General features: G+C 41.8%; 1 protein-coding gene across 1 annotated transcript; it reads right to left on the reverse strand.

The window, feature by feature from the left end:
* Positions 1-534: 534 nt before the first annotated feature.
* LOC138983068 (uncharacterized) lies at positions 535-18,605 on the reverse strand. Its single transcript, XM_070356473.1, has 10 exons — positions 18,479-18,605; positions 12,340-12,574; positions 8,055-10,539; positions 7,394-7,666; positions 5,794-6,150; positions 3,587-4,304; positions 2,964-3,115; positions 2,322-2,459; positions 1,778-1,907; positions 535-953 (listed from the first exon to the last, which is right to left on the reverse strand). The coding sequence occupies exons 2-10, from the start codon at positions 12,501-12,503 to the stop codon at positions 535-537; spliced, it is 4,836 nt and encodes a 1,611-aa protein (XP_070212574.1). The 5' UTR covers positions 12,504-12,574; positions 18,479-18,605.
* Positions 18,606-27,500: the final 8,895 nt, after the last annotated feature.

The raw sequence follows: 27,500 nt of genomic DNA on the forward strand, positions 1-27,500 counted from the left end.
ATATCTTTCTATTCATGATTGTGTGTATGTGTGTGTATGTATCATAACTGTATCCTTGAATTTACCCAATACAGTGGAGGGAACTTATAATTGGAGTTGTTGTTTGTTCCTCAATGATAGCATTGTAGCACATGTACATTCATTCACATCCACACAACATTTGAATATCCATGATTCAAACATGCTTCGCACGCGTCCCTTGCACCGTTAAAACTAATGATTCTTTCAATGTTTAATGCCAAAAGCTGTAATCATTGATCAAATGCCCAGTTATAAAGTTATTTTTAATCACTAAAATAAACAGTGCCCCAGTAAATAGACAGGGATGCGCTTGTGAAGAGAAGCTGTCAAGGAACTTTTCTCATCGTATTCTTTTTCAAACAACTGTACTGATTGTATTTTAGTCAAAAAGGCATACAAAATACGGCAAAATCGTATGGGTTCCCAGGTCTGGTAAAATTACCTCAATTTTAACACTCTTCCTATTTTTTTAAGATTTTTAAAAACATTGAAATAGAGTTGTCACTATAATATTCAGTGTCTTAACACCCCTGTGTGGACGCATGCACATGATAAAGATCCCAAGTTCACAGCAAAAGTCTCAGGCTTGGAAACATGACTACACACACGCAGGAAAAAGAGAAAAAAAAATGGGTAGCACCATACTGTAAGGCATTGGCAGCTCGCTTTCCCCAGTGAGAAAGCAACCCCAATTTCCATGAGTGTAATCTCACAGGACCATACAATACCATTATCAATACCAATACCGAATACCAGAAATAAAGAGCGGCAGCAGCAAACATGCCCACCTTTGATGTCTTCATGCAGAACCCCCATGGACTCTAGGTAGGTCAGCACGTGTAGCAGCTGACGGAAATAGTTGAGCGCCATCCAGTGACTGAGTCGTTTTCCGACAGTCCACTGCTCCTTGACCAGTGCTGCCAGGCTGCCCCCTGGTGACATTGTGGGGTAACCAATAGATGTCATATATATGGGAGGAGTGATTCAAGAAGGTTGCAATTTCAATGACCTACACATTTTGCTCAGTGTCAGACAACTGCATGATCAGTGTCTATTACCTCCCTTCCCTTGTCTGCTTTTTACCCCCTTCTCCACACACACATGGATGAACTTTCTTTCTTTCTTTATTTGGTGTTTAACGTCGTTTTCAACCACGAAGGTTATATCGCGACGGGGAAAGGGGGAGATGTGATAGAGCCACTTGTCAATTGTTTCTTGTTCACAAAAGCACTAATCAAAAATTTGCTCCAGGGGCTTGCAACGTAGTACAATTTATGACCTTACTGGCAGAATGCAAGTTTCCAGTACAAAGGACTTAACATTTCTTACATACTGCTTGACTAAAATCTTTACAAAAATTGACTATATTCTATACAAGAAACACTTAACAAGGGTAAAAGGAGAAACAGAATCCGTTAGTCGCCTCTTACGACATGCTGGGGAGCATCGGATAAATTCCTCCCCCTAACCCGCAGGGGGAACATGGATGAACGTGCACACACATACGCACACACGCATGAGAACACGCACACACACGCAGGTAGGCACGCACACACACACACAAATGCATGAACGCAGGCACACTTACTTTCTCAACCAAACATCAAATTACAGATGTGTCAGACAACTGCATGAGCAGTGCCTATTACCTCCCTTCCCTGCTTTTTCCAACAAAGCTCTTCTCCACACACACACACACACACCTAATTTCTCAACCAAACATCAAACCAAGCAGATGCATAAAGACAAAGCCTACCATCAATGAACTCTGCGAACAAGTAGATCTTCTCTCCATGGCGGATGGCACCATAGAAGTCGACGATGTGTGGATGACTCAGCTCGCTCCAGATCTCCAGTTCTTGGTCTTCATACTGCAGGATGTGCATCTAACGTGACAAGGAAACTTAAAATTAGTGAAAACTGTCAGATATTGACAGAAAAAGGCTCATGCACACCATGACACCAAATTTTAATTGACCCCCCCCCCCCCACCCGCACAGACACTGTTCAAAGAATGCTGTCTCCTAGCAGTTGTTCTTGACAGTTCCAGGTAAAGCGCACCCATCTTTTGTCCTCATTAGACATTACCCTTCACTGACACATACACTGAGAGACAAACATTTCAACTCTAAATGTACAGTCCATCGTTATACATGGGTACATGTACATGCAATTGGGGTATGATAACTGACAATTTCTTGGAGCCACCAATTACATGGGACGAGCATGACTCTTTCTTGGAGGCGACGTTTACTTACATCTACTAAAAATTACCAAATTATCCAAAAATGCATGCACACCTTTTTGCAGCAGAACTTGAAGTCGGTCGTACGATCGATGCACAGGTGACATTTGCCTGTCACTCCGTTGCCAAGGTGGATCAGTCTCTCCCACTGCATGTGCTTCTGATAACGCGTATGCAGAATCTTCAGCTTTTTCTGTTTAAACAAAAACACCATCTTCAGCTGGTTCTACGAGTTCAGCTAGTTCTGCGAGTATAATAATGCAAAGGGAGATATAGAATTCATGCTTCATACGATAGATACAGACAAACGTTATAGAATGGAAGCTGGCTCTGTGACAGCTGTGATGGCAAAAACAAAGCAGTTTTCTTTCTAATGTTATGTTACCTCTTTCCAGGAAATAAAAACATACAGCAAAACTGTCTTTCACAGGCAGGTTTGCATTGAATGCTAACAAGTACGGGCCTCCCCAGCTAACATATTTTGTGTAAAAATCTGCTCAAGACTCAAAGACTGAAGACTAAATAATCTAAGGTCCTTTTAAAAACAAGGAAAATTGCCTTGCAGTGTCAGGCGGTTTAAAACATAAAATACATCAAATTCACTAGCTCATTTGTAAACAAAATAACTCCTTTTTTCTAGAAAAATAAAATAAATAAAACACACACAAAAAGACCAAAAAATTAAAGAATAATTGACCTTGAAAGGATGCAGAATGACGCCCTCCTCGCGGTGCTGGTAGCGACATTTTCCGCTAGCCTTACACTCGTCCCTCTCCTGGGCCCAGTTGCGTGCAACCAACAACAACTGCTGACGCGTGCCGTACACCACCTCTCCGATGCCTGGCACGCCTGATGACAGTACACAACACCGCTACTTTATCTTGGCAACCACTCAGTGAACGTTTCTAAACACTAAACAGTGACTAGAATTATAAGCCATGAAATCCATTTACGTTTCGACTCATACCTACTTCTGCCTTATAATATAAATAAGCACAAATCCTAAACCTACATAACTCGGTTCAAAGCGATTGTAACAAAATGCCTGTACTGTACAAGAGCCACTAAGTGAAAGAGGGTAATTAAAACTCCTGTGAGAACAAAATTGACTGGTAAAATAAAGAAAGGAAGGCATACAGAACTCACATGCATGCACACAAACACTTGCACACACACACACACACACACACACACACACACACACACACACACACACACACACACACACACACACACACACACACACACAGCATTAAAAAAAAAAAACACCACCCACACAAATAAGCAAACCAAGAAGGAAAGAAAAGAAGCAGTCTGTACCTGTGGGCTTCATCTCCACAGACAAGTTCTGCTCCACTCGAATCAGTCGATTCTGCATCTCCGGCATGCTTATGGTTCCCATTCCTCCGTACACACGCTGGGTGGCATAGGGGTCATCACTATATTTCCTCGACGCTTCCTCTTTTCTCCCTTTAGCGTACGAACGGATGATTGCCATGATGTCTTCCTGCTCATCCGGTGTCTCTGGAGCCCTCTGTGGAAAATGACTCGGAAGAGTGACGATCGTTTCCACTTTCATCTTCACACTTTCCTCTTTAAAGACATCCTCCTCTGTTTCTGTCACAGGAGTGGCAGGAGGTACGGACGAAGCGCTCGGCGAGGGCGGTTCTTCAGGAATGGTTCTTTGTAGAATTACCTTGGTGCTGAGACGTCGCCGCAACTGGGGGCCCTGAGATGGTTTCGGCATGATGGCTTGGCTGAACTCTGACGCAGTGTGCGACAAAGAAGTCGATGCAGCAACAGCAGCCCCATTTTGTGTGTGACCCTCTAGGGGGAACTGTTCAGGGGCGGATTTGGTCCTGGGTGATGGGAGAGGATGGGGGTGTGGATCCATGGTGGTAGAGTTGGTGGTGTGCGGTAAGGGTTCGGTGCGTTCGTGTAGCTCCAACTGTCCAAACTCTCCCCCCTGTGTGGTGATGTCCAAGAGAATGACTGGACCCAGGGCAGCGCTCAGGTACTTCCTCACCTTCATCCACACCTGTCAGTTAAACATCACAATATCTGTGAAAATGTGTGAATCAAATAAAAAAAATCATTCCGAGAAGCCTATATTTACCCAACAATAAGACAGATAAATCCCCAGAAACAATCAAACAAAAATTCCATGTCATACGTGTATCTAATCTTTTAAGCCAAAGCTCAGCTCTGGATTCCATGTCAGAAAATACCATGTTTTCATTAAGAGAAAAGATTGGAGAAGAGGTGTCTCAGGAGATTTCAAGTCATCAGGGGCTGAAAGCTAGCTATCAATTATTGCTTACTACAGCCATACTCGCAATAATTGGTTAACAAGAAGGGCAAAGCCCATACGACTCACATGCTTTACACATTTTTCCTACCAAAATACATGTGACCTTGACCCAAGGTCAAGGTCATCCAAGGTCATGCAACACAAAGCTGTTAATTCAAGACATAGGAAGTACAATGGTGCTTATTGGCTCTTTCTACCATGAGATATGGTCACTTTTAGTGGTTCACTACCTTATTTTGGTCACTTTTCATAAGGGTCAAAGTGACCTTGACCTTGATCATATGTGACCAAATGTGTCTCATGATGAAAGCATAACATGTGCCCCACATAATTTTTAAGTTTGAAACAGTTATCTTCCATAGTTCAGGGTCAAGGTCACTTCAAAATATGTATACAATCCAACTTTGAAGAGCTCCTGTGACCTTGACCTTGAAGCAAGGTAAACCAAACTGGTATCAAAAGATGGGGCTTACTTTGCCCTATATATCATATATAGGTGAGGTATTGAATCTCAAAAACTTCAGAGAAAATGGGAAAAATGTGAAAAATAGCTGTTTTTTAGGCAACATTTATGGCCCCTGCGACCTTGACCTTGAAGCAAGGTCAAGATGCTATGTATGTTTTTTGGGCCCTTGTCATCATACACCATCTTGCCAAATTTGGTACTGATAGACTGAATAGTGTCCAAGAAATATCCAACGTTAAAGTTTTCCGGACGGACGGACGGACGGACGTCCGGACGTCCGGACGTCCGGACGGACGGACGGACGACTCGGGTGAGTACATAGACTCACTTTTGCTTCGCATGTGAGTCAAAAAAAATGTTGCCTCTTCTTGATACTCTTTCTTTCATCTACCTCCAATACCATTTTTTGTGTGTTTTTCTTTTCATTTCCAATATTTTGTTATCCCATTGCTGGGAAATTCGGGTCGCTTCCACCTAGTGGAAAGCTAGCAGCAACAAGAGTCGCTCTACCCAGGTGTGTACGTGTTCAGGTGTAATCAGCCACCTGCACTTATAACAGAATGACCGAGGTCTTCAAAGTGCCGCTCTAGTGACACGGGGGAAGAATATAGATACAACCACTGAGTCTGTACATAAAGTTGACTCCTGTCAGTCCTGGCCTGGATTCGAACCCGTGACTCAAGGATCATAAGGCCAGTGTTCTACCAACTGAGCTACAAGCCCCCCTTCAACCCCTGTCCAACAACTCACCCTAGGAGAAGCAGACGTCACACCCTCCTCAGCAAACAGGCCGGCCTGCCGCATCTTGTGACAGATGTTAAGCGACAAATCCTCCTCCTCCTCCTCTCCCTCCCTCCTCCACGCCAGACACTCCAGGACGTGGAATTGAACCAGCGTAAAGAGCTGCTGGCACATGGAACACTCCCCGCTGTCATGCGCGCTGTTGGTGAAATGGGACAGCAGGGAATGGAGGATGGCGCATGTGCAGCATGTCAGATCTTCGGGTGATGGGGACGTGACACGGCTGGTTTCGTGCAGGCACAGCAACAGGCATCGGTTCAGTTCTCCCGCCCGGCCCGACTGACGGAGGATTTCAATTCCAGACCCCTGAAATGCAGATCAGATTTCCTGATCTTCTTACTACTTTTGTCTTTCTTTTTACATTTAATCAAGATTTGACTAAATGTGTTAACGTTGACCGGGAATCGAGATGAGAGCCTGGTGTGTGTATGTATGTATGTATGTATCTATGTATGAATGTGTGTGTGTGTGTAGAGCGATTCAGAGAAAACTACTGGACCGATTTTCATGAAACTTCACATGAGAGTTCCTGGGAATTATATCCCCAGACTATTTTTTAATTTTTCCGATAAATGTCTTCGATGACGTCATATCCGGTTTTTTGTAAAAGTTGAGGCGGCACTGTCAAGCTCTCATTTTCCAACCAATTTTGTTGAAAGATTGGTGAAGTAATCTTCGACGAAGGCCAGACTTTGGTATTGCATTTCAGCTTGGAGGCTTACAAATTAATTAATGAGTTTGCTCATTAACGTTTTCATTAAGATTACATTTTTGCAAACAGATTCAAAATTGATTTCATCGTATTTTTTATCAAATTCAGAATCTGTAAATATGTACATATGTTATGTTTACTCTACAAATGTGATCACAATTAACGATCAAAGGTTAATTAGGTACTACGATGGAAATTTTTGAAATCGGTCCAAAAATGATTTCATCTTAATCTTTATCATTTCCTGATTTTAAAAACATATAGATATCTTATGTCTGTATTAAACACAAGCTCAGGAAGTTAAAAAGAATACAGAAAGGCGCGCTTTCCTGCTTAGCGCAATACGCTACCGAGCTATTCTAGCTTATCAATTTCACTTTGTTTTGCATGTAAAAAATGAGCGATTTCCTTCTCGCAGGGATCGACGCAGCTGTATTTTTTGTGTGAAAAAAATGCAGTGCATTCAGTTTTATTCTGTGAGTTCGACAGCTTGACTAAATGTAGTACCATTGCCTTATGCGATTTGTTTCTTTATTATCTTCAATATTTTTCCAATCTGTTTTGTCAGAAACACAAAACTTTCATTTAAAAAAAAAAACCAAGTACTGTTTTATATCTAATTTTTGAAACTCCCCTCCCCTCAGTTTTCTGCAGTTGTCATTTTCCTTAGGAGCTATTCATCTTTAACTCAACTCTTAAGTCCATCCATTTAAAAAAATAATTGAAATGTTTAATACAAACATCGCTTTTTGCCCCAAAACATGATTTCAAATATATTACCATTATTCATGTCTTAGAATTTGCCAATACCGAAGAAGAGAAAACACCACCACTTACCGCTTGTCCCAAGCATTGACAAAGCTCTTCATTAGAAATGGCCCCATGCTGTTTCTTGCGGTGTCGTTTGAAGTTATCAGGTGGCACCACACCCTGACCTTTGGGGTTTTCCACAGAAGCAATGTCTGACCCAAGTGGCAAGTCAAGTGGGAGGTTTCGCTTCGGAGGCCGGCGGTCTTCATCCTCATCGTCTCTTCCTCCTCCGCCGTTGCTGCCGGTCCTGGTGGTCTTGGGTCGAGCGCCTCCCCGGCTTTGCCCACTTCCATCTCCTCCCTGAAAACGATAGGAGGCGCCCATGTTTGTTTGCTTGTCCTTGTTAAGGCTCACATAAAAAAACTAGATAGGAGTAAGGTCTGCAGTATTCTCAAATGTAAATCTTTACATTTAGAAGAGGAAAGCCCAAAACAGTATAAATTAATTTTGGTGTTGATACTTTCATGTTATTTATCATCGTGCGAATTTGCTTGTGCTCATGTTACTGTTAGGGTGTTTGGAACTTGTTGTTGTAAAGCACTGAATGGGTCTAATTCCCACTTCTGTTTTATCTGAGGAAAAAAAAACGAACCTGCGGTTCCCCTGTCACAGAGAGAGTCAGGGAGCATTATTCACTCTCAACAAGAAGAAAGAAGACAATGTAACCACAACAGTCACCTATACTTACTTTGCTGCCAGAGTTGACAGAGTTGTCTCCCTGTCCCTTGCCACCTGATCCCCCTCCACTGGCAGTGTCGCTGTTTGTTAACATCACGACAACTGCTCCTTGGATATCAACTCTTGATGGTTTTCTGGGCATATAGTCGTTTTCATCTTTTGGTAAAGGCAGCAGCTGTCCTGCTGTCAAAATATTCAATAGCTTTCCGTGAGCTGGGTTCTTTCTGGCAAGTGCTCTTGTGAGACCTGCTGGTGCAGCTGTAGGGGTTCCCTCTTTTTTGTCAAAAGCTGTTTGGAACTCAAGACTGTGGTGCTTCCTTACCTCCTTGGTGGCTGCAGGGTATGTTTCTTGTTCTCTGGCAGTCATGCGCTTCTGCATGAAATCAAAAGCATCCTCATGAGTCCTGTTCAGGTCTGGGTTGTGATCCACAACAGTGCCATCCAGATTTTGGGTCAGGTCGTCATCTTGCTGAGCGTTCTGAACAGTAGACTCCGGTTCCAGAAGATGGTTCTGTTCAGCTTCAACCAGCCGTGCAACATCATCATCATCATCATTATCATCATCATCATCATCATCTCCAGCAGCATCCTGGTCTTCACGAAGAGTATTTTGAGCAAATAGATCTTCAGTTTGAAGCATATCTTCCTTCTCATCCCTGTTCTTTTCTGAGAAGCTATCACCATCTGATCCTTGCAGTGCATGTTCTGGGGCCAGGGTTTTCTGTGAACAGACGTTCTTTTCAGAAATGTCATTTTCTGTCTTCTCATTCAGCAACAGCTTCTTTATCAGCAAGGCGCCTGTGGTTTGGATGTCTGAATCTCTTGCCGTTTTCATTCCAGTGTTCTTTTCGTCTGTGGCTCTACTGGTTTCAAGATCAGTCACATTTGGTACAGTTGAAATGGGCTCTGGCGTCTGCTGTCTTGCCTTGGTGGATGAAAATCCAGACTTGGGTTTCCTCATCTTTCTGTTCTGTGTGCGTCCTTTACCATCTTGCTTGGACAGAGGTGCTTCTTTTGACGATGGATTTATCGGGTCTTCCTTGAAGTCTTCTGACATGTTTGGTGGCGGTATGTCCGCTGCATTTTGATCTGGGTCCGCAGATGTCATCTCCTTCTTTCCCTTTTCGTTTTCCTCAAAGTCGGATTTTTCCAGGACAACAGGTTCAGGGGCATCTTCCTCAACTGCATCAACAGTTTCAAGCTCAGGTTTCTTGTCTCCTTCCGTTGCGTTCCCCTTCTCCAGCATTTTCTCCTTCCCTGCAACTTCTCTCTCTCCCTTTTCAACGTCCTTGCTGCAGCCTCTAAGGTCTTGGTGATCAGATATCTTGCATTCTGGTCTGTTCCCGAACTCCATCAGCATGGAACGAATGATGAAGAGTGCAGCAGCCTCCAGACACTTGGTGGCCTGGGCAAACCCAAGGGGTTCAAGTCCTCCTGTCAGTGGCAGCGTCTGGTAACCCATGGAGGTTGGGAAGGAGAATGACTGTTCCACTGGTTCTGCTGACCTGACAGATCTCTCATCGCCCATCAACAACTCGCTGAGGTGGCACTCCTGACTGGATTCTGGTCCAGAGGTTTCTTCCTTTTTTCCAAGGGTCATGATACTGGAGAGGCCCCCCTTCAAACTAGACTGGTAGTCCAAATTTGTGGTCAAGTTCAGGGTCTGTCTCAAACCAGAGAGGTTGTTGCATTTGTCCAGTTTACCTAATTGATCCCTGTGGCTGACGAAGTCTTGTTCCTGATAACAGCAATAGATGTGGAACAGGCGTTGGGTGGTGAGACGATTGTTCCGCCAAAGGTTATGAGCCCTCTCCATGGCAACTCGCTTTTCTAATGGCTGGCTCCTCAGCTCCATGTCCTTACTGCAGTCACCTCCGTTTTCTTTCTTCGGATCTTCCATTTCTTGCTTTTCAATCTCATCTTTGATTTCCCCCAAACAACTGAGGCTATCCATCAGGCTTTTCATGACCTCGCCTGATTCAACCATGCTGCCGGGTAGATTAGACCTTGTCAAAGACCTAAACTTCTCCAAACTGCTGCACACACCCTTCAGAAATTCATGTGTGTTTCCACTCGTCTGAGCCAGGGCACAGATATCCTCTACCTCTCCCTGGTGCAGGTGAAGCGAATTCAGCTCTTCAACAAGCCTGTTATCCAGTGAGATCTGCGCTCTGCTTTTCTCTTGCTCAACATCTTCCAGAATCCGCTGTTTTGATTTGGGCCGTGGAGGTAGATTTACTGCCGAGTTTTCGCCAGGGAGCAAGTCTTCTTCCAGCTTCTTTCTGCCTTTTTTCTCTTTTGATTTTTTCCTGTTGTTCTGCGCAACAGCTGCTTTGGTGCCTGAGCGAGGGATGCTTGGAATTGATGGCAGCGATGCATCGGGTTCGGGTCCTCGTTTGTCAGAGCTGTTGGGATCAGCTTTGGGGCTGTCTCCTTTTTCCTTGCGCGGAGCTCCCCACAAGACTTTTGGGATGGTCTGGTTATGGTCTTCATGCCTGTCGAATACAACTGATTGTTTCAACATCAGAAACTGTGTTCATTATGAACCAAACACAAAGGAGAGTGATAAGAAAGGCATTATACTGCCAGATGAAATGGAACAATTAACACTAAACTGCTGAGGAAAAGCGATGAGTGTGTTCTCTTTTACAATGAAACACACTAAAAGCCAGACATAACATGTAACTCTCCTTACTCTCTCCCCCTACTTCCCTGAATTCTGATGCAAACACCACAAACATACTGTCACAAAGATGTGAGTAGCATAATTTGTGATGTGAACAACGTCGTGATTTTAACCTCCCTAAATAGTGCAGTGCGATGCGTAGGTGACGGGAGAGGCGTTATCACGGGTTTTGTGCCTTGCACGAGAAAACCATAGTTTGACATGAGTTGTGTTTATGAGAACTGTAGCTGGTCTGGGGTAAATAACGTCACAGCGTTTGAGATTTTCAACCGGGAAGGTTGTCGGCGCGTGTCGGTCTTGTTCTGGGAACAAGTACTCTTTCAAGAGACGGGTCTCTTAAGGTAAATGATTTACCTTGTTGTATATTATTGACGTTGGAATACATAGCTGGAGTGTAAAGGTTAGGTATACAAAGTGCACTAAATCTTAGTGTGAAGCTTTGAGAGAATTCTTGATGTAATTGTATCACGGTTTTTCATGGGGAATTTCTTGAACATAAATGTTACGCATTTATGTTATGTTTAAGACGGTGTTGCTTTGTATGGCAGTGTTATTCATAGATTAAGCATTAGTTTGGATAGTGAATGTGGACGGAATGTGAACGTAGAATGAACGAGAATGTATGAGTTGGTACATGAACGTTTGGAAGAAGAGTTGGTTTTAGAGAATGTTGTATTAAAACTTGGTTAAATTCTTTAGGAGTTTCCATGAGGGTCTTCCATGGCGTGTACGAGGGAGGGACCTTACACGGCAGAGCGCGGGACGATGGTGGCGAGCAAGGGACCACATCGGCGCAGGATGACTAGACGAAGGAGTCTTCATCGTTGCCGGTCGTAGCTGACGACGGTTGTTTTCGCTAATGGCGGAAGGGTTTCTCGGGGAGAAACGTGAAAGGTGTGTTGGCATCTACAATGAGAGTTTTTGGGAATTCATTACTCTACGAGGATTCAGCGACACAAGGAAGTGAAACTGGCGACATGCAGTGAGCCGTGATTCGAACTCGTGAGTGTCTGTCAGTACCTTCTTTTGTGCGTTAATCTATATTTGAGAAAGTATCTTTATAATATGTATTTACATGCATTGAGTGAAAGCTAAAAGATTGTGTGAACTGTGTGTCGAAAAGTTGATTCGTATTGATGTATTTGAAGTGAAGAATTATGTTGTTTTTGGTTGAGGAAATAATAAGCCTGTATCCTCCCAAATTCTGTTGTTGAAGTGTTTGGTGTGAAAAGGGTAGAGACAGAGCAATAGGGCAGAACACGTACATATGAAAGTAATTTCATTTATTTCACATGCAAACCACTTCACGACACATACACACCTTTTTCAGTCTTAAAATCAAAATTCAGAGTTTACCAGTGTCTTTATCGAACAATCTTTCTTTCTTTATTTGGTGTTTAACGTCGTTTTCAACCACGAAGGTTATATCGCGACGGGGAAAGGGGGGGGGGGGGGGGGGGGGGGGGGATGGAATAGAGCCACTTGTTAATTGTTTCTTGTATCGAACAATCAAAATGTTTGATTCACCACATATTATCAGTTAAATTCAGATTTTTTCCCAGTTCCATTTTGCCCACTTAACCCTATTTAGTTTTCATGTCAACCTCACATTTCGCAAAAACCATCCCCGCTTTCTTGAAGACTGTTGTCGGACGGTGCCATGCGAATCCACCTCATGTTTTCGGGGACACTGGAAGCACTAGGGTATTGCGGTGTTCCCATACCATTTGCAAGTTCTGGGATACCAGTTGTTTTTGCCTCTTCCTCCTCCATCTTCCTCGCAGGCTGGTGCAGAGAGGAATGTTACTGTCTCAGTGGAGGCACCTTAGGCTTTACGCAGCACTCTGCAAAACAGGAAATTCATCCAAACAATTTAATGTATGCAACTGAAGGTAGTTTCAAGCCTCATCAGTGTTGTTTCCATACTTGGAGGGCAATCCTGGTCAGTGGGACCTGGATTGAAAATAAGGTCTAAATGTCAAAATTTGTTTAGTCAGACCTCCTACATGTCAAAACTATTGGATGCATGCACTGTCACCGGCCAGGTGTCAGAAGAATGACTACATGTAATTCTAAATCAAATAAAGTATGTGTCAGTGACCGAAGACCATTTAAAAGGCCCAAGAAGACCACTGAGTGGGACAGCTAGCAAGACAAACAGCAATCGATACAAATCAAGAAAAGGAAGTGGGAGTGGATCAGCCAAACGCTATGACGCAATCTCCCTCGAAAATCATCAGACAGGCCCTTGACACTCCTGGAACCCAAAAGGAAAAACACTAGGCCAACAGTGGATAAGGCAGACGTGGTGCCGGAGAGGTCAAGGCAGCCAGACTGACACGCATGACGGCCGGGACAGCTGAAGAGGAATCTCTTAGAACCGAGTGCATTGGAGGAATGAATTAAATTGCTGCTGCGGCATATGTACCCCGAGAATCCAAAGGCTTAGTCAAGTGTTAGTCATTAATCTGAAGACTTTGATTAATCATTTAATGGTCAACACTCAAAAGTCTGTGAGCAAAGATTTAGTCTGGCTCCTCCATAATGAACGATTAAATCTCAAGGAAAGAACTATGCAATATTATTTCACTGCAGGTTCACCCACTTGGCGCCAAATTAAAAAACAAGAATGCAAGATTCACCCACAAGAGACACCCCAAAATTAAAAAACAAGAATGCAAAGGTGTTGAAGCCAATTTGAAAACTTCACAGTGAAATTTTTCAGATTTCTGCCGAATTGGAACATAAGATTTGACCTTTCTTCCCCTACTTTCTCCTTTTTCTTCAAACTTTTTGAACAAAACACAGACAGTATATTCAGTACTAGATGAATACCCGCTTCGCCGGGTACGGCTGCACCGGGAAGAAGTCGAGCCGAATACCGGCTGCGCCGGGGACCCGGCTATGCCGGGTGTACGCCGGCTTTGCCGGCGCACCGCATGGAGGAAGGGAGATAATCGTGGCTGAAAACACTGGAGAAGATAAGGAAGAGTTACTGGGAATGGATCCAGAGAAAAACCAAAATCGGTTCAGCGCTGTGCGCTTAGAGCACGTGTTGAAATATCTCATCGATAAGGTTGTGTCCGGGGTGTAGCGGAATACGGTCTCCAAATTTGAAAAAATCCACCGAGAACTTTGGCCGTGCATTGCGGACACACACACACACAGACAGACACAAGTCGTATATATATATATATATAGATAGAAACTCAGTGTCTAAAACCAAAACAACAATTATTACAACAACAACAAATCCAGTCTCCACAAACCTGCTTCTTTTTCAACACACAAGCAACTGTGAAATGAGCAAAACCAACCAAAAGCGAACAGCCAAATCAACGATCAGTTAATCAAAGAAAAGCTCAAACTGCATTCTATAATACGCATGAAGACGCACAACCTCTTCGTCAATTGCGTCATATATTTGTCCCTGTCTCAGAAATCTCAAGTCCCTTACGAATAATTAAAAACTGCTTGTAAACTTAACAAAGAAGCCTGCAAAATGAAAATGTCCTAGACCAAAGAGTGGCTCATAAAGGGCAACTTCCGCCAAGCACTGTGGATGTCAAGATTTATGAATCAGCCTTCCATTTAAAACTAGATCACACAAGGACCGCGTGACTGAGTAAGGTCAAGGACTATTTTCTTTTTCTGAAAATACAGGAAAGGTTGTGATCGTATACATTCCTTTCTACAGTCAAACCTGCCCAAATGACCACCTCTTGATATTTATGACCACCTGCCTATTACAACCTTTCCCTCAAGGATCTCTTTTGAGTTTTTTCTAAACAACTTTCAGCTTTCAACAGCAACCTGCAGCACCTGTTTGCAATGACCACTTCTGGCCGGTCCCTTTAGTGGTTGGTATTACTAAAATGTTACAGACAGGTTCAACTGTATCTGCTGTTGATATCCATTTGACACTTACTGTTGTCATTACATGTGCTACTGACACGATAATTTGTGAATACAAGGGGAGGAAAAACATGGCGAGAACAGCTTTAAAGTCACGAATCCTGTTACGCGCCAAGGTAAAATAACCATGCACATGCACAAACAAGGAGAGGGTCAGGGTCAGATCACTTCTTTTATGAACAGTTTTCCTCATGCGCCCAATTACAGAACAAGCGTGCAGAAGAGTTCATGATTATATCTTTCTTTTCTTTTCTTTTCTTTCTTTATTTGGTGTTTAACGTTGTTTTCAACCACGAAGGTTATATCGCGACGGGGAAAGGGGGGAGATGGGATAGAGCCACTTGTTAATTGTTTCTTGTTCACAAAAGCACTAATCAAAAATTTGCTCCAGGGGCTAGCAACGTAGTACAATGTACTACCTTACTGGGAGAATGCAAGTTTCCAGTACAAAGGACTTAACATTTCTTACATACTGCTTGACTAAAATCTTTACAAAAATTGACTATATTCTATACAAGAAACACTTAACAAGAGTAAAAGGAGAAACAGAATCCATTAGTCGCCTCTTATGACATGCTGGGGAGCATCGGGTAAATTCTTCCCCCTAACTCGCGGCGGGAATGATTATACCTCCTTGAAACATTCACCTTCCCTGGTGTCAAAAAACTCATTAAAATCAAACTAATGGCACGTCACACACCACCCCTTGGTCTCATTTCTATGAGGGAAAAGGAAATTAGTCTCATTGATACTAAACCACCATAACTTATTATTCAAATAGTATTTTAATTGTTCGCACAAGGTTATAATGCCGCAAAACCATTTGTAACCGGAGAATTTAAAATTGCAGTTCTCAGTCTGCTAGTATTAGCGAATGCATTTCCAATTAAAATAGGGTAGTTGAAAAGTAGGGCAATATTATTACGTCAACACATAACTGAGCTGATCATGCACTGTGAATTAAAACGGATATCAAGATCTATAATAGTTTTAAATTAATACAGTCATGTTAGATGTGTTTAAGTGCAACTCTAAATTCTTAGTAAATGTGATACGGTTTAGTGTCGTTAGTTTTAAGTGCAATTATTAATTCTTAGCAAATGTGATGTATTTGATGTCTGTTATCACCTGACACTGCATGGCAATTTTCCTTGTTTTTTTAAGGACAGTTCTTCTTCTTCAGCGTTCCAGAATTGTTCTGGTTACGTGTGAGCTCGTTTGCCAATTTGGGTTCCCCAAACTATACTCTGAGAGCATAGTCAGCTTCACTCCGCTTTCGTTGAGTAGGCATGCTGGGTATTTTCGTGTTTCCATAACCCACCGAACTCCGACATGGATTACAGGATCTTTTCCGTGCGCACTTGGTCTTGTGCTTGCGTGTACACACGAAGGGGGTTAAATCACTAGCAGGTCTGCACATAAGTTGACCTGGGAGATCGGAAAAATCTCCACTCTTAACCCACCAGGCGGCAGCGACCGGGATTCGAACTCACGACCTCCCGATTAGGAGGCCGACGTCCTACCACCACGCCACTGCGCCCGTCATTAAGGACAGTAAAACTTTGAGTCCTGAGTCTTGAACAATGCAATCAGGACTCACACAAACATCAGTTCTGCTCACTCAGTCACGCACCTTACACCCACCACCCTCCCTGTATTCCCAACATTTGTTTAACAAGTTTGCAGTCAGTCATAGAGGATCTTTTAGAACTCATTAGCGATTCTTGTTTTGATTTTGGAACGTTCCGTTTAGATTTTCTTGGATTTGGAGTCAGTTCAGTGAAACTTCTGCAAAATCCAAGAAGGGCGTATCAATATCACATCCCTGATTAATTACCGCTATATTGGAACAATGGAAGTATTATCATTCTTTGTGCAGCACGATATTGTGTGAACATCCGGGTTCTTTTTCCCCTTACTATTTGTGGTGAACCAAGCAAGCATTATGTCACGACAGTTAAAAGTCACTGTGATCTTTGTATGTGCACCAACAAAATTGAATAAATACTGTAAATAAATAATAGGGGAGGGGGGGGGGGGGTAATAAAGACGGTACTCTTGCAGGATGAAAATACTTTGAACAGAGAACATTTCATGTATAAGGTCTGGGTATGAGCTTCAAGTGAAAACGCCCCCAGTTTCAAGTCCATAATTGGCCTTAAAATGAATTAAATCCTTTGATACCCACACAATTCAATGACAAGATTCTTGATTACTTGTACAGAGTAATCAAGAATCTGTCATTAACCTGTTCTCTGCCTGTAAATATTTGTATACAAAGCATTTACCTGAATTAACAACTTACAATGTGCCCTTGATGTATTGCGAAATGTTTAATACACTACACAGACACACATTGTTACATTTAGTCAACTTGACTAAATGTTTTAACATAGAGGGGGGAATCGAGACGAGGGTCGTGGTGTATGTGTGTGTGTGTGTGTGTGTGTGTGTGTGTGTGTGTGTGTGTGTGTGTGTGTGTGTGTGTGTGTGTAAGTCTGTGTGTCTGTGTGTGTGTGTGTAAGTCTGTGTGAGTGTGTGTGTGTGTGTGTGTGTGTGTGTGTGTGTGTGTGTGTGTGTGTGTGTGTGTGTGTGTGTGTGTGTGTGTGTCTGTCTGTCTGTCTGTCTGTGTGTGTGTGTAGAGCGATTCAAACTAAACTACTGGACCGATCTTTATGAAACTGGACATGAGAGTTCCTGGGAATGATATCCCCGGACATTTTTTTTTTTTTGATAAATGTCTTTGATGACGTCATATCCGGCATTTTGTAAAAGTTGAGGCGGCACTGTCACACCCTCATTTTTCAATAAAATTGATTGAAATTTTGGCCAAGCAATCTTCGACGAAGGCCGGACTTTGGTATTGCATTTCAGCTTGGAGGCTTAAAATTTAATTAATGACTTTGGTCATTAAAAATCTGAAAATTGTAATTAAAATTATTTTCTATAAAACGATCCAAAAATATGTTTATCATATCGTTCATTATTTTCTGATTCCAAAAACATATAATTATGTTATATTCGGATTAAAAACAAGCTCTGAATATTAAAACTAAATTTCCGAATTCGATTTAAAAACAATTTCATCTTATTCGTTGTCTGTTCCTGATTCCAAAAACATATAGATATGATATGTTTGGATTAAAAACACGTTCAGAGAGTTAAAAAGAATAGAGATATAGAAAAGCGGGCTATCCTCCTCAGCGCAACCGCTACCGCGCTTTTCTGTATTGTTAATTTCACTGCCTTTGCCACGAGCGGTGGACAGACGATGCTACGAGTGTACGGTCTTGCGGAAAAAATGCAATGCGTTCAGTTTCATTCTGTGAGTTCGACTGAGCTTGACTAAATGTTGTATTTTCGCCTTACGCGACTTTTTTTCTTCTTCTTGTTTTACAGTTAAAAAAGTAAAACTTCATGATTGGCTTTATGATTGCATAATTCAGCTGACTTAAACTGCAGAATTGACTAGAAACTGTCTGTAAAGTCCAAACATCCTTATTTGAAAGCGCAAAGTTGGCCATTTTTGTCTGCAAAACTGGCTTACTCCACAGATGCAAAATGCAAACAATTTAACAACAAAACCTGGCTTATAGTTATCACCTGCAAAATGCATTGAATGCACTGTAACAACAGTTACAGCATAGTCTCTTCAGAATTTAAACATACCCGGTAGTCCGTATAAACTCAAACATGACCTTCCGCCTGCAAAGGTATGTACAGCAAACAGACAGCCGCTAGCATACATGCACCCACAAAATGAACTCTATTTTTACTGGTGATTTTTTGTAATCAAAACTCACCTCCAAAAAATGCCGCAAAGCAATACTAACCTTGTTGAATTAAACTGTGTCATTTAACTCACAATGAATTTAAGACCTGAAGAAGACGACCAAGTCTTGCAGCAACCATGCAGTAGCCGACACGTACATTACTCATGACGTAACTGAGCTAAAAACAGGCCTCAAACCGCCAGCCAGCCAGATTAATTTCTGCGGAAAAGGGTGTGGGCGACAAAGAAACAGGGACACTCAACTCCCATATATGGCTGACAAAGGAAAGAACTTGGCTCTAGCTATTTTATTTGGGTCAGCAAACAGTGCATCGACTCACTGATAGAACTATATACTTAACTGGCGTGAGTATCAGAGCTCTTGAGACTGTAATATTTAACTATTTTTAATTAAAAATAAAGTGTTAATAGCAATGCAAGAGGATTACCTGTCAAAGTTACAGTATCTCAGCTCTCTGTGCAATTTAAACTCTTCAAAAAATTCATGTTTCTATTATTGTTGAATGGCAGTTCAAGATGAGCTGTCGAGGTTACAGTACATGTACTTCTTAGTTATACACTTGAAATAACATTTATAATACTTGAATTTTATTGTCATAAATTATACAAGCACTGAACCCCAGTAAAAATGCTAACAGTAACAATGTTTCATTCATTGAGTGAGCAACCAAAGTGAGCTACATAACAGCACTGCATGTATCGGTGCACACTTTACACTGAGTGTCTGTCTAGCTAGACTCAAGGACCTTTCAAGGTCACACTTGATACACTGCAGTGCATTGTACTCTTATTAACTGAATTCAAGCAATAAAATAAACTTGAAAAAGTTTGACGCAGAACTGAGGACAGATTAATTGCTACAGTTAAGTACACTCTAAATTCAAATGTTCCCTAATCTGAAGAGCATCAGTATGAGCTAGCTATTATAGCTTGTTGTTATTCTATAGTTTGGTTGTGTATCATAGTACTAGTATGCCATTGGATGATTAAAGAAAACAATTTGTTCAAAACAAATCCTTTCCAAGTTTTGTAGTGTACATCCCAAGAGAAAAAAAGTGTTTGGACCAATTAAGTCCTGCGCCCTGCTCCCCTGTCAAATACAATGTAGGAAAAATGTATACATACATGTACCAATCAATGGGTCCAAACTGAAACTGAATAGTAAATTGGCTGACTTTGCATTTGCTGACAATGACATTGAGTCCACTTCCAGTACTATTTTCAATACTCTCTCTCTCTCTCTCTTTCCCACTCAAACACACTCACATACATGTGAGCTTGAAATTGTCCCCCACATACACACTAACACACACAAATGCACACCCTCACACACATGTACACATTGACACACACACACACGTACCCCACACACACAGATTGTTGTTACTGAATCGAGACACAGATCATACGTGCACTAGCAACAACACTCTTTCACTTTCAGTTTGGGGAATTGAATTTCATTGGTTGAGAGTTAAAACCAACCAACAACGCGACAATCAGCCAAGTATCAATATTGTATTGTCGAGGTTAATTAAGTTATTTTTGACATATCATCTGCATCTTCTTTCTGTTGCTGCTTGAAAATGATTTATGAAATGCTTCATTGCAATTTCTGCTACAGGTCTCCCAGGTCAACTGATGTGCAGACATGCTAAGTGCCTTAAATTTATTCCCCTTTGTATGTACCGTAAAATCCCTAGCAAACGCCCAGTATCTAGCAAACGCCCACCCCCCACTTTTGGCCAAAAGTTGTGCAGAGGGGTCACTACCTAGTAAACGCCCACCCCGGTTTTTTGTTTTTTAAATTAGTTTTAAGACGGTTGGCCTCCTTTATCTACGATATGTGCACATTCATAATGATTGTGTGCGTGCATATGTGCGTGCGTGCATGCGTGTGTGTGTGTGTGTGTGTGTGTGTGTGTGTGTGTGTGTGTGTGTGTAAAAGTGAACAATTTACGTCTCATTAACAAAGAAAACATGTATTCTTACACAAACTGTTACCCTAAAAACCATGCATCTCCACACTTTTTGGGCACCGTTTTGTGAGAAAAGCTCGTATCAACATTCATTGAAGCGTGACCGCTTCATCTGACCACGAATTCTCAATTTCTTACCAGGAACCCACTTCTGACATCACAAAGATTCATAAACTATTGGAATTTAATTTTGTGATTTTTTAATTCAGTTCTTTTCGTTTTTCTCAAAACAACAAAAATGACGATACGAGGTTTGGTTTGAACACCGATGTAACGTTCAACCATGCCGAAGCACACATTCTATACAGTGACATACAAACTGAAAGCCCTGAGATATCTTGAAAACGAAGCTGCAGGCTATGTTTCGGTATGTGCCCGCGAGTTTTCTGTTGACAAAAAAAGAATGAGAGAGTGGAGGGAACACAGAGACATAACAAAACAGCAATACGGGAAAGAAAAGGAAAAACGAAAGTTGTCTGAAGGACCGCCAGTTAGATCTCAAGAAGTTGACCAAGGTGTGATGAAATACTTGGAAGAGGATTTCTAAACAAGAGAAACAAGAAGAGCAAACGCTCGATCGAGTCACTTTCGCAGTTCTGAATATTATATGAGGCATCAGATGGACAGGAAGAAATTGCTATTCACAACACAATGAGTCACGTTCACATAAAATTTGAGCCCGGTCACTTTTATAGTTTCCGAGAAAAGCCCAACGTTAAGTTGTGTGTTGCCGAACAGAAAAGGCTAGTTATCTCCCTTGTTTTTCTGATAACGTTCGTAAAAGGCTACAGATGTAAATACTTTGATGTAAAGAATAATCCTACAAAGTTTCAATCACATCCGATGAACTTTGTCAAAGATATAAAATGTCTAATTTTTCCTTTGACGCTGACCTGTGACCTTGAAAAAGGTCAAAGGTCAACGAAACCATCGTTAAAGTGTAGAGGTCATTGGAGGTCACGACTAAACAAAATATGAGCCCGATCGCTTTGATAGTTTCCGAGAAAAGTCCAACGTTAAGGTGGTGTCTACGGACGGCCGGCCGGACGGCCGGCCGGACAGACTAACACTGACCGATTACATAGAGTCACTTTTTCTCAAGTGACTCAAAAATTCGCCCCAGGGGCCCGCAACGTAGTACAATATATTACCTTACTGGGAGAATGCAAGTTTCCAGTACAAAGGACTTAACATTTCTTACATACTGCTTGACTAAAATCTCGACAAAAATTGACCATATTCTATACAAGAAACACTTAACAAGGGTAAAAGGAGAAACAGAATCCGTTAGTCGCCTCTTACGACATGCTGGGGAGCATCGGGTAAATTCTTCCCCCAAACCCGCGGGGGGTGAGATTGTGAACAAGTAGTTAGAAAACATGGTCTTAAAACGGAGGAAGTCTTAACTTGGGGGGTCTTAAAAGGGGGGTTCCACTGTCCTGTATGCTTCTGTAATATACTGGACTTAAAGCGATATTTTATTTCACCGCATCAGAGTTTTTAATTATGCTTCTGTAAAATGCAGAGGAGATTTTTTTTTTTTATCTCACTACGAGTGTGAAGGCAAGACAATATTTTATTTCTAAAATGTATACCAACCATAGGGGCCCAAGCATGCACACACACACACACACACACACATACACACACACACACATACACAAACACACACACATACACAAACACACTCACATACACACATACATAAACACACACAAAACAAACGAATTGTGACAAATTGCAAAATGAAGTGAAAACAAAGGGAAACTAACACAGAGACTGACCAGTTTAGGAGTGACAGGGACGGGGGAGAAGATGTGAGGACTGGCTGGGTGTGGGGGAGGAGGGGTGGAGCAGCGAGGTAAACCCGCCTCCTTCTGCAGCACTGAGGCCGTCTCTGTCAGACCTGCACACACAAACACACACACACACACACACACACACACACACACACACACACACACACACACACACACACACTCTTATTCCACCAACAGATCTGGTACTGATTGTTTTAGTTCAAACAACTAGCCTCTGTCCGATTCAGATAGGCCCGGTAGCTCAGATGGTAGAGCACTGGACTTGTGATCGGAAGGTCGCAGGTTCGAATTCGGGCCGGGACGGACACGGGTCAACTTTATGTGCAGACCCAGAGACGGAAGCCATGTCCCACCCCCGTGTCATCACAATGGCACGTAAAAGACCTTGGTCATTCTGCCATAAGTGCAGGTGGCTGAATACACCTAAACACGCAGACACCTGGGTAGCGCGACTCCATTGCTGCTAGCTTTCCACTGGGAGGAAGCGACCCGAATTTCCCAGCGATGGGACAATAAAGTAATGAAAATGAAAATGAACAAGAATACACAAGAAGAGCAAACGCTCGATCGAGTCACTTTCGCAGTTCTGAATATTATATGAGGCATCAGATGGACAGGAAGAAATTGCTATTCACAACACAATGAGTCACGTTCACATAAAATTTGAGCCCGGTCACTTTTATAGTTTCCGAGAAAAGCCCAACGTTAAGTTGTGTGTTGCCGAACAGAAAAGGCTAGTTATCTCCCTTGTTTTTCTGATAACGTTCGTAAAAGGCTACAGATGTAAATACTTTGATGTAAAGAATAATCCTACAAAGTTTCAATCACATCCGATGAACTTTGTCAAAGATATAAAATGTCTAATTTTTCCTTTGACGCTGACCTGTGACCTTGAAAAAGGTCAAAGGTCAACGAAACCATCGTTAAAGTGTAGAGGTCATTGGAGGTCACGACTAAACAAAATATGAGCCCGATCGCTTTGATAGTTTCCGAGAAAAGTCCAACGTTAAGGTGGTGTCTACGGACGGCCGGCCGGCCGGACGGCCGGCCGGACAGACTAACACTGACCGATTACATAGAGTCACTTTTTCTCAAGTGACTCAAAAACTGAATTGTGCTGAACTTATTCTAAGAATGAGAAGAATCAAGGTCACGTGTGTTCTTCTTCTTTTTCTTTTTTTTCATCACAGAATGTTGATCTTTATTTGTTTAAACAAGCGGTGTGTTTATTTTTCATTAGAATTGCATAAATCACATGGTTGTATCTTTTTTTTTTCTCTCGTGAAAATGTGATGACACTTTATCTTGCAAAGGGGTGTATACCTAGCAAACGCCCACCCCCTACTTTTACCCGAAATCTGTGCGGAGGGGGGGTGGGCGTTTGCTAGGGATTTTACGGTACATGTACTTGCAAGCACAAGACCAAGAGTGCACGGGCTGCCTAAATGGCGAGGAAAAACGACACACACATAAAAACACACTCGTGCAAATACACGAGTGGATGTGGTTTTCAGCCCATGATCGAAGAAGAAGAAGAAGAAATGTACATACCCTAATGGCGTAAGGCAGCCCACGAAAATGAACAGCCAGTGTTTCAGAAAAGAAGAAAATCTAGTGGTGCTCTTATGGAAGCATTCTTGAGCTATAAAATTCTTAGAACTGTCAATATCACTATGTATACAAGCTAGCACACACAACTCCTAAATTCTATGAAAGGCTGAGGGCAACACAGTGATATCAATCTGTCTTTAATGGCCTGGTCCCACTCACTATATCTACATTGCACTGCGTGTTCCTATCTTCAGAAATATAACTGACAAAACATTGTGTGGTATGTTTTGAAAGCCATGGGGTCCGGTGACAGCATTCACAAGGCAAATTTGCATTGGAATGCTGAATAATGTCATGTCATTGTTACCCTTGTAGTGTCAGCCAACTACTGTATTCTTTTTCTTAGATTAAGGTGTGAAGAGCGGCATTAGAATTCTGAATACTGTCATGTCACTGTTGCAGTGTCAGCCAACCATGAAGTTTAACAGTAACACCTGAACACTTAACAAACTACTGTATTCTTTTCTTGATAGTATTTTTTATAACTACTCAGCAATAGTAAGCCTGATATTTTGCCTACTTTACATTACTGCAGATGTGTTCACGTTTGTAATAGGACAAGGATACAGAGGAACCCCCTTTTAAGACTGAACAAAATCTGAGAAAATCCGGCCTGAAAGAGGAGGGGTCTTAAACTTGGAGGTAGATTTACACAGGCTATGAACAAAAAATCTAAAAAAGTAAGGTCTTAAAAAGGAGGAAGTCTTAAATCGGGGGTCTTAAAGGCACAGTGCAGCTCACAGCCTTCGTTTTGCGTTTTTGTTGCAGCTGAGTGCATTTACAGTTCAAAAATCCTCCTATGGTAGTAAAACAAACCCAAAACTACCCAACGACGACATCTGTGAAGCTCGACAGTTTCTTGTTCACGCGAGTGCATAAATTAACCTAGTTATTACGTTGGTGTTTGGGCGGAGTTCGATTCAACTTGAGTGATTCCGGCCTCCATTTTGTTTTACACAAAATCATGATGATGTCTGACATAGTTTGCTTTAGTGACGTGTCTTTTTGTGCATGATGTGGTGATCTACCTGATCTAAATTTAGATCCAAAAATAGGTCAAGACCAGCCGGGTCCGAGTACGAAATTAATTCGTAAAAAAATCGCAGTTCTTGACTCTTTGGGTGCAAGTCAATGAAACTTGGTAGTTCTTCTAACGGATAGCTGCCTGAGGTATGACTAAAAGCCCCAGGGGCTCCGTGCACCTGGATTTGACAAGTTCAGTACCTTAAACAAGTCGCGTAAGGCGAAAATACAATATTTAGTCAAGTAGCTGTCGAACTCACAGAATGAAACTGAACGCAATGCCATTTTTCAGCAAGACCGTATACTCGTAGCATCGTCAGTCCACCGCTGATGGCAAAGGCAGTGAAATTGACAAGAAGAGCGGGGTAGTAGTTGCGCTAAGAAGGATAGCACGCTTTTCTGTACCTCTCTTTGTTTTAACTTTCTGAGCGTGTTTTTAATCCAAACATATCATATCTATATGTTTTTGGAATCAGGAACCGACAAGGAATAAGATGAAAGTGTTTTTAAATTGATTTGGACAATTTAATTTTGATAATAATTTTTATATATTTAATTTTCAGAGCTTGTTTTTAATCCGAATATAACATATTTATATGTTTTTGGAATCAGCAAATGATGGAGAATAAGATAAACGTAAATTTGGATCGTTTTATAAATTTTTATTTTTTTTTACAATTTTCAGATTTTTAATGACTAAAGTCATTAATTAATTTTTAAGCCACCAAGCTGAAATGCAATACCGAAGTCCGGGCTTCGTCGAAGATTACTTGACCAAAATTTCAACCAATTTGGTTGAAAAATGAGAGCGTGACAGTGCCGCCTCAACTTTCACGAAAAGCCGGATATGACGTCATCAAAGACATTTATCAAAAAAATGAAAAAAACGTTCGGGGATTTCATACCCAGGAACTCTCATGTCAAATTTCATAAAGATCGGTCCAGTAGTTTAGTCTGAATCGCTCTACACACACACACACACACAGACACACAGACACACAGACACACGCACATACACCACGACCCTCGTTTCGATTCCCCCTCGATGTTAAAATATTTAGTCAAAACTTGACTAAATATAAAAAGGGGATACCAATTAATGTACTCAAATCTGATACGTTATACATGTTCAGCACTACAGTACTACTACAGTGGTATCTGTCAAGTGTCGTAAAAGGACACCATTGGGACATTGCAAATGCCAAATGGCGTTTTATGAGAGCATATATTTTGGCTAAATATGCTGAAACCCCCTTTTTAAGATTCCCTCAATTTTATTTTTAAGAACTCAAATTCTCAGATTTTTAGAGTTCTTAAAATGGGGATTCCACTGTAGACAAGGGTAAAACACCCAGTGCCCTTCATTGAGAGCTCTAGTATGTCGTCTTATCTCATTTGAGGCCTGACATGACAGCTACCACTGTTCTTGATTTTGGACTTTTTTCTTCTTCAATTTTCCCCCTTTTGCTTATTCAGTCAATTTAGTACTAATAGTACTAGTAAGTACATGTACTGATGACTGAATGAGGGTAGGAGAGGATTTTTGTCTCCCTAGCCTGGTATGTGTGTGTGTCTCAGTGTCAGTGTGCAATGATTTGCTCAAAAATGCTCCATAACTATGCTAATTAATCAAATAAAAATTAACCGTTGGGCGGTTTTCTTCATCAAACTCATCAGTGTCAAGAGTCGCAACTTACGTTTGTTGTCATATTTTGTGCGTTCTGGTGGGTATCATATGCATTTGTCGAAGCTGACAAAAAACATTGTATTCAAGTACAGCAGCCTTAAACGTTACACCCCATCGCACATCACATACACCCCTTAGGCAGCATGGTTAGTGGGAGGGCCAATCCTTTTGTGTCAGAGACTGTAGAGTGGACAGTGGACTAACTTTCTCTTTTCAACTTTATCTCTTGTGCCCACCCAACCCCCTCCTCTTCGTCCCTCCCTTTTATCATGTGTTTTATGGTTCTTAGTGCTCTTAGCTCTGGTGGATGAGACTGCAGAGAAAGGTGCTCCACAGTCTCTCTTACTAGCAATCCCTCCTCCTTTACATTACACTGGCAAATATGCTGTACAATAGTTTGCCCTTGTTTTTGGACTGAGGTTGTCAATTGCAGAGCCTATGAAGGATTTTTTTCTGCAACAGTAGAGGTGAGAGTAGTTTTTTTGTCTTTCTCATACAACACCAAGAAAAACTCTGACAGTATTCATCAAAATCAAATTCGTGTTCACATGTTAAAACCGAGACATTATAACAACTAAAAATAAACTAAAACTTTTTTCTTTTTTGCAGTTTAGGACTCAACTTGGCCTACTGTATCGCGAATCAGATATATCGCGATCTAAAATTTGCCCACTTCGCAAAAGCGGCAGCCAGTCTGTTACTTTTTGTGCCACCAAAACATTACATTAACATTGCTTTACCTCCCTAAGTTTCTATGGTCTGTGTTGGTCTGTGTCGAGGATATCTCCGGAAATGCACGAAAACTACCGGTACACTTTTTGCCATAACTTGATATAACATCGATTATTGCAATATCTGCCATTCGAGTACCGCCCAGGGATGTCTGGGTGGCCGAGTGGTAAACGCACTTGCCTTGGAAGCGAGAGGTTGCGAGTTCGACCCTGG

Source organism: Littorina saxatilis, linkage group LG12 (assembly GCF_037325665.1).
Source record: "Littorina saxatilis isolate snail1 linkage group LG12, US_GU_Lsax_2.0, whole genome shotgun sequence".
Classification (NCBI taxonomy): domain Eukaryota; kingdom Metazoa; phylum Mollusca; class Gastropoda; order Littorinimorpha; family Littorinidae; genus Littorina; species Littorina saxatilis.

Bases quoted from the DNA above. Each gene is read 5' to 3' on its own strand.
- LOC138983068 (XM_070356473.1), bottom strand. From the start codon at position 12,503: ATGGAGGAGGAAGAGGCAAAAACAACTGGTATCCCAGAACTTGCAAAT. The intron at 7,667-8,054 runs GTAAGTATAGGT...TATCGTTTTCAG, and splicing joins CTGTCAACTCTGGCAGCAAA to GGAGGAGATGGAAGTGGGCA. The intron at 4,305-5,793 runs GTGAGTTGTTGG...TTTAACTGACAG, and splicing joins TGACGTCTGCTTCTCCTAGG to GTGTGGATGAAGGTGAGGAA.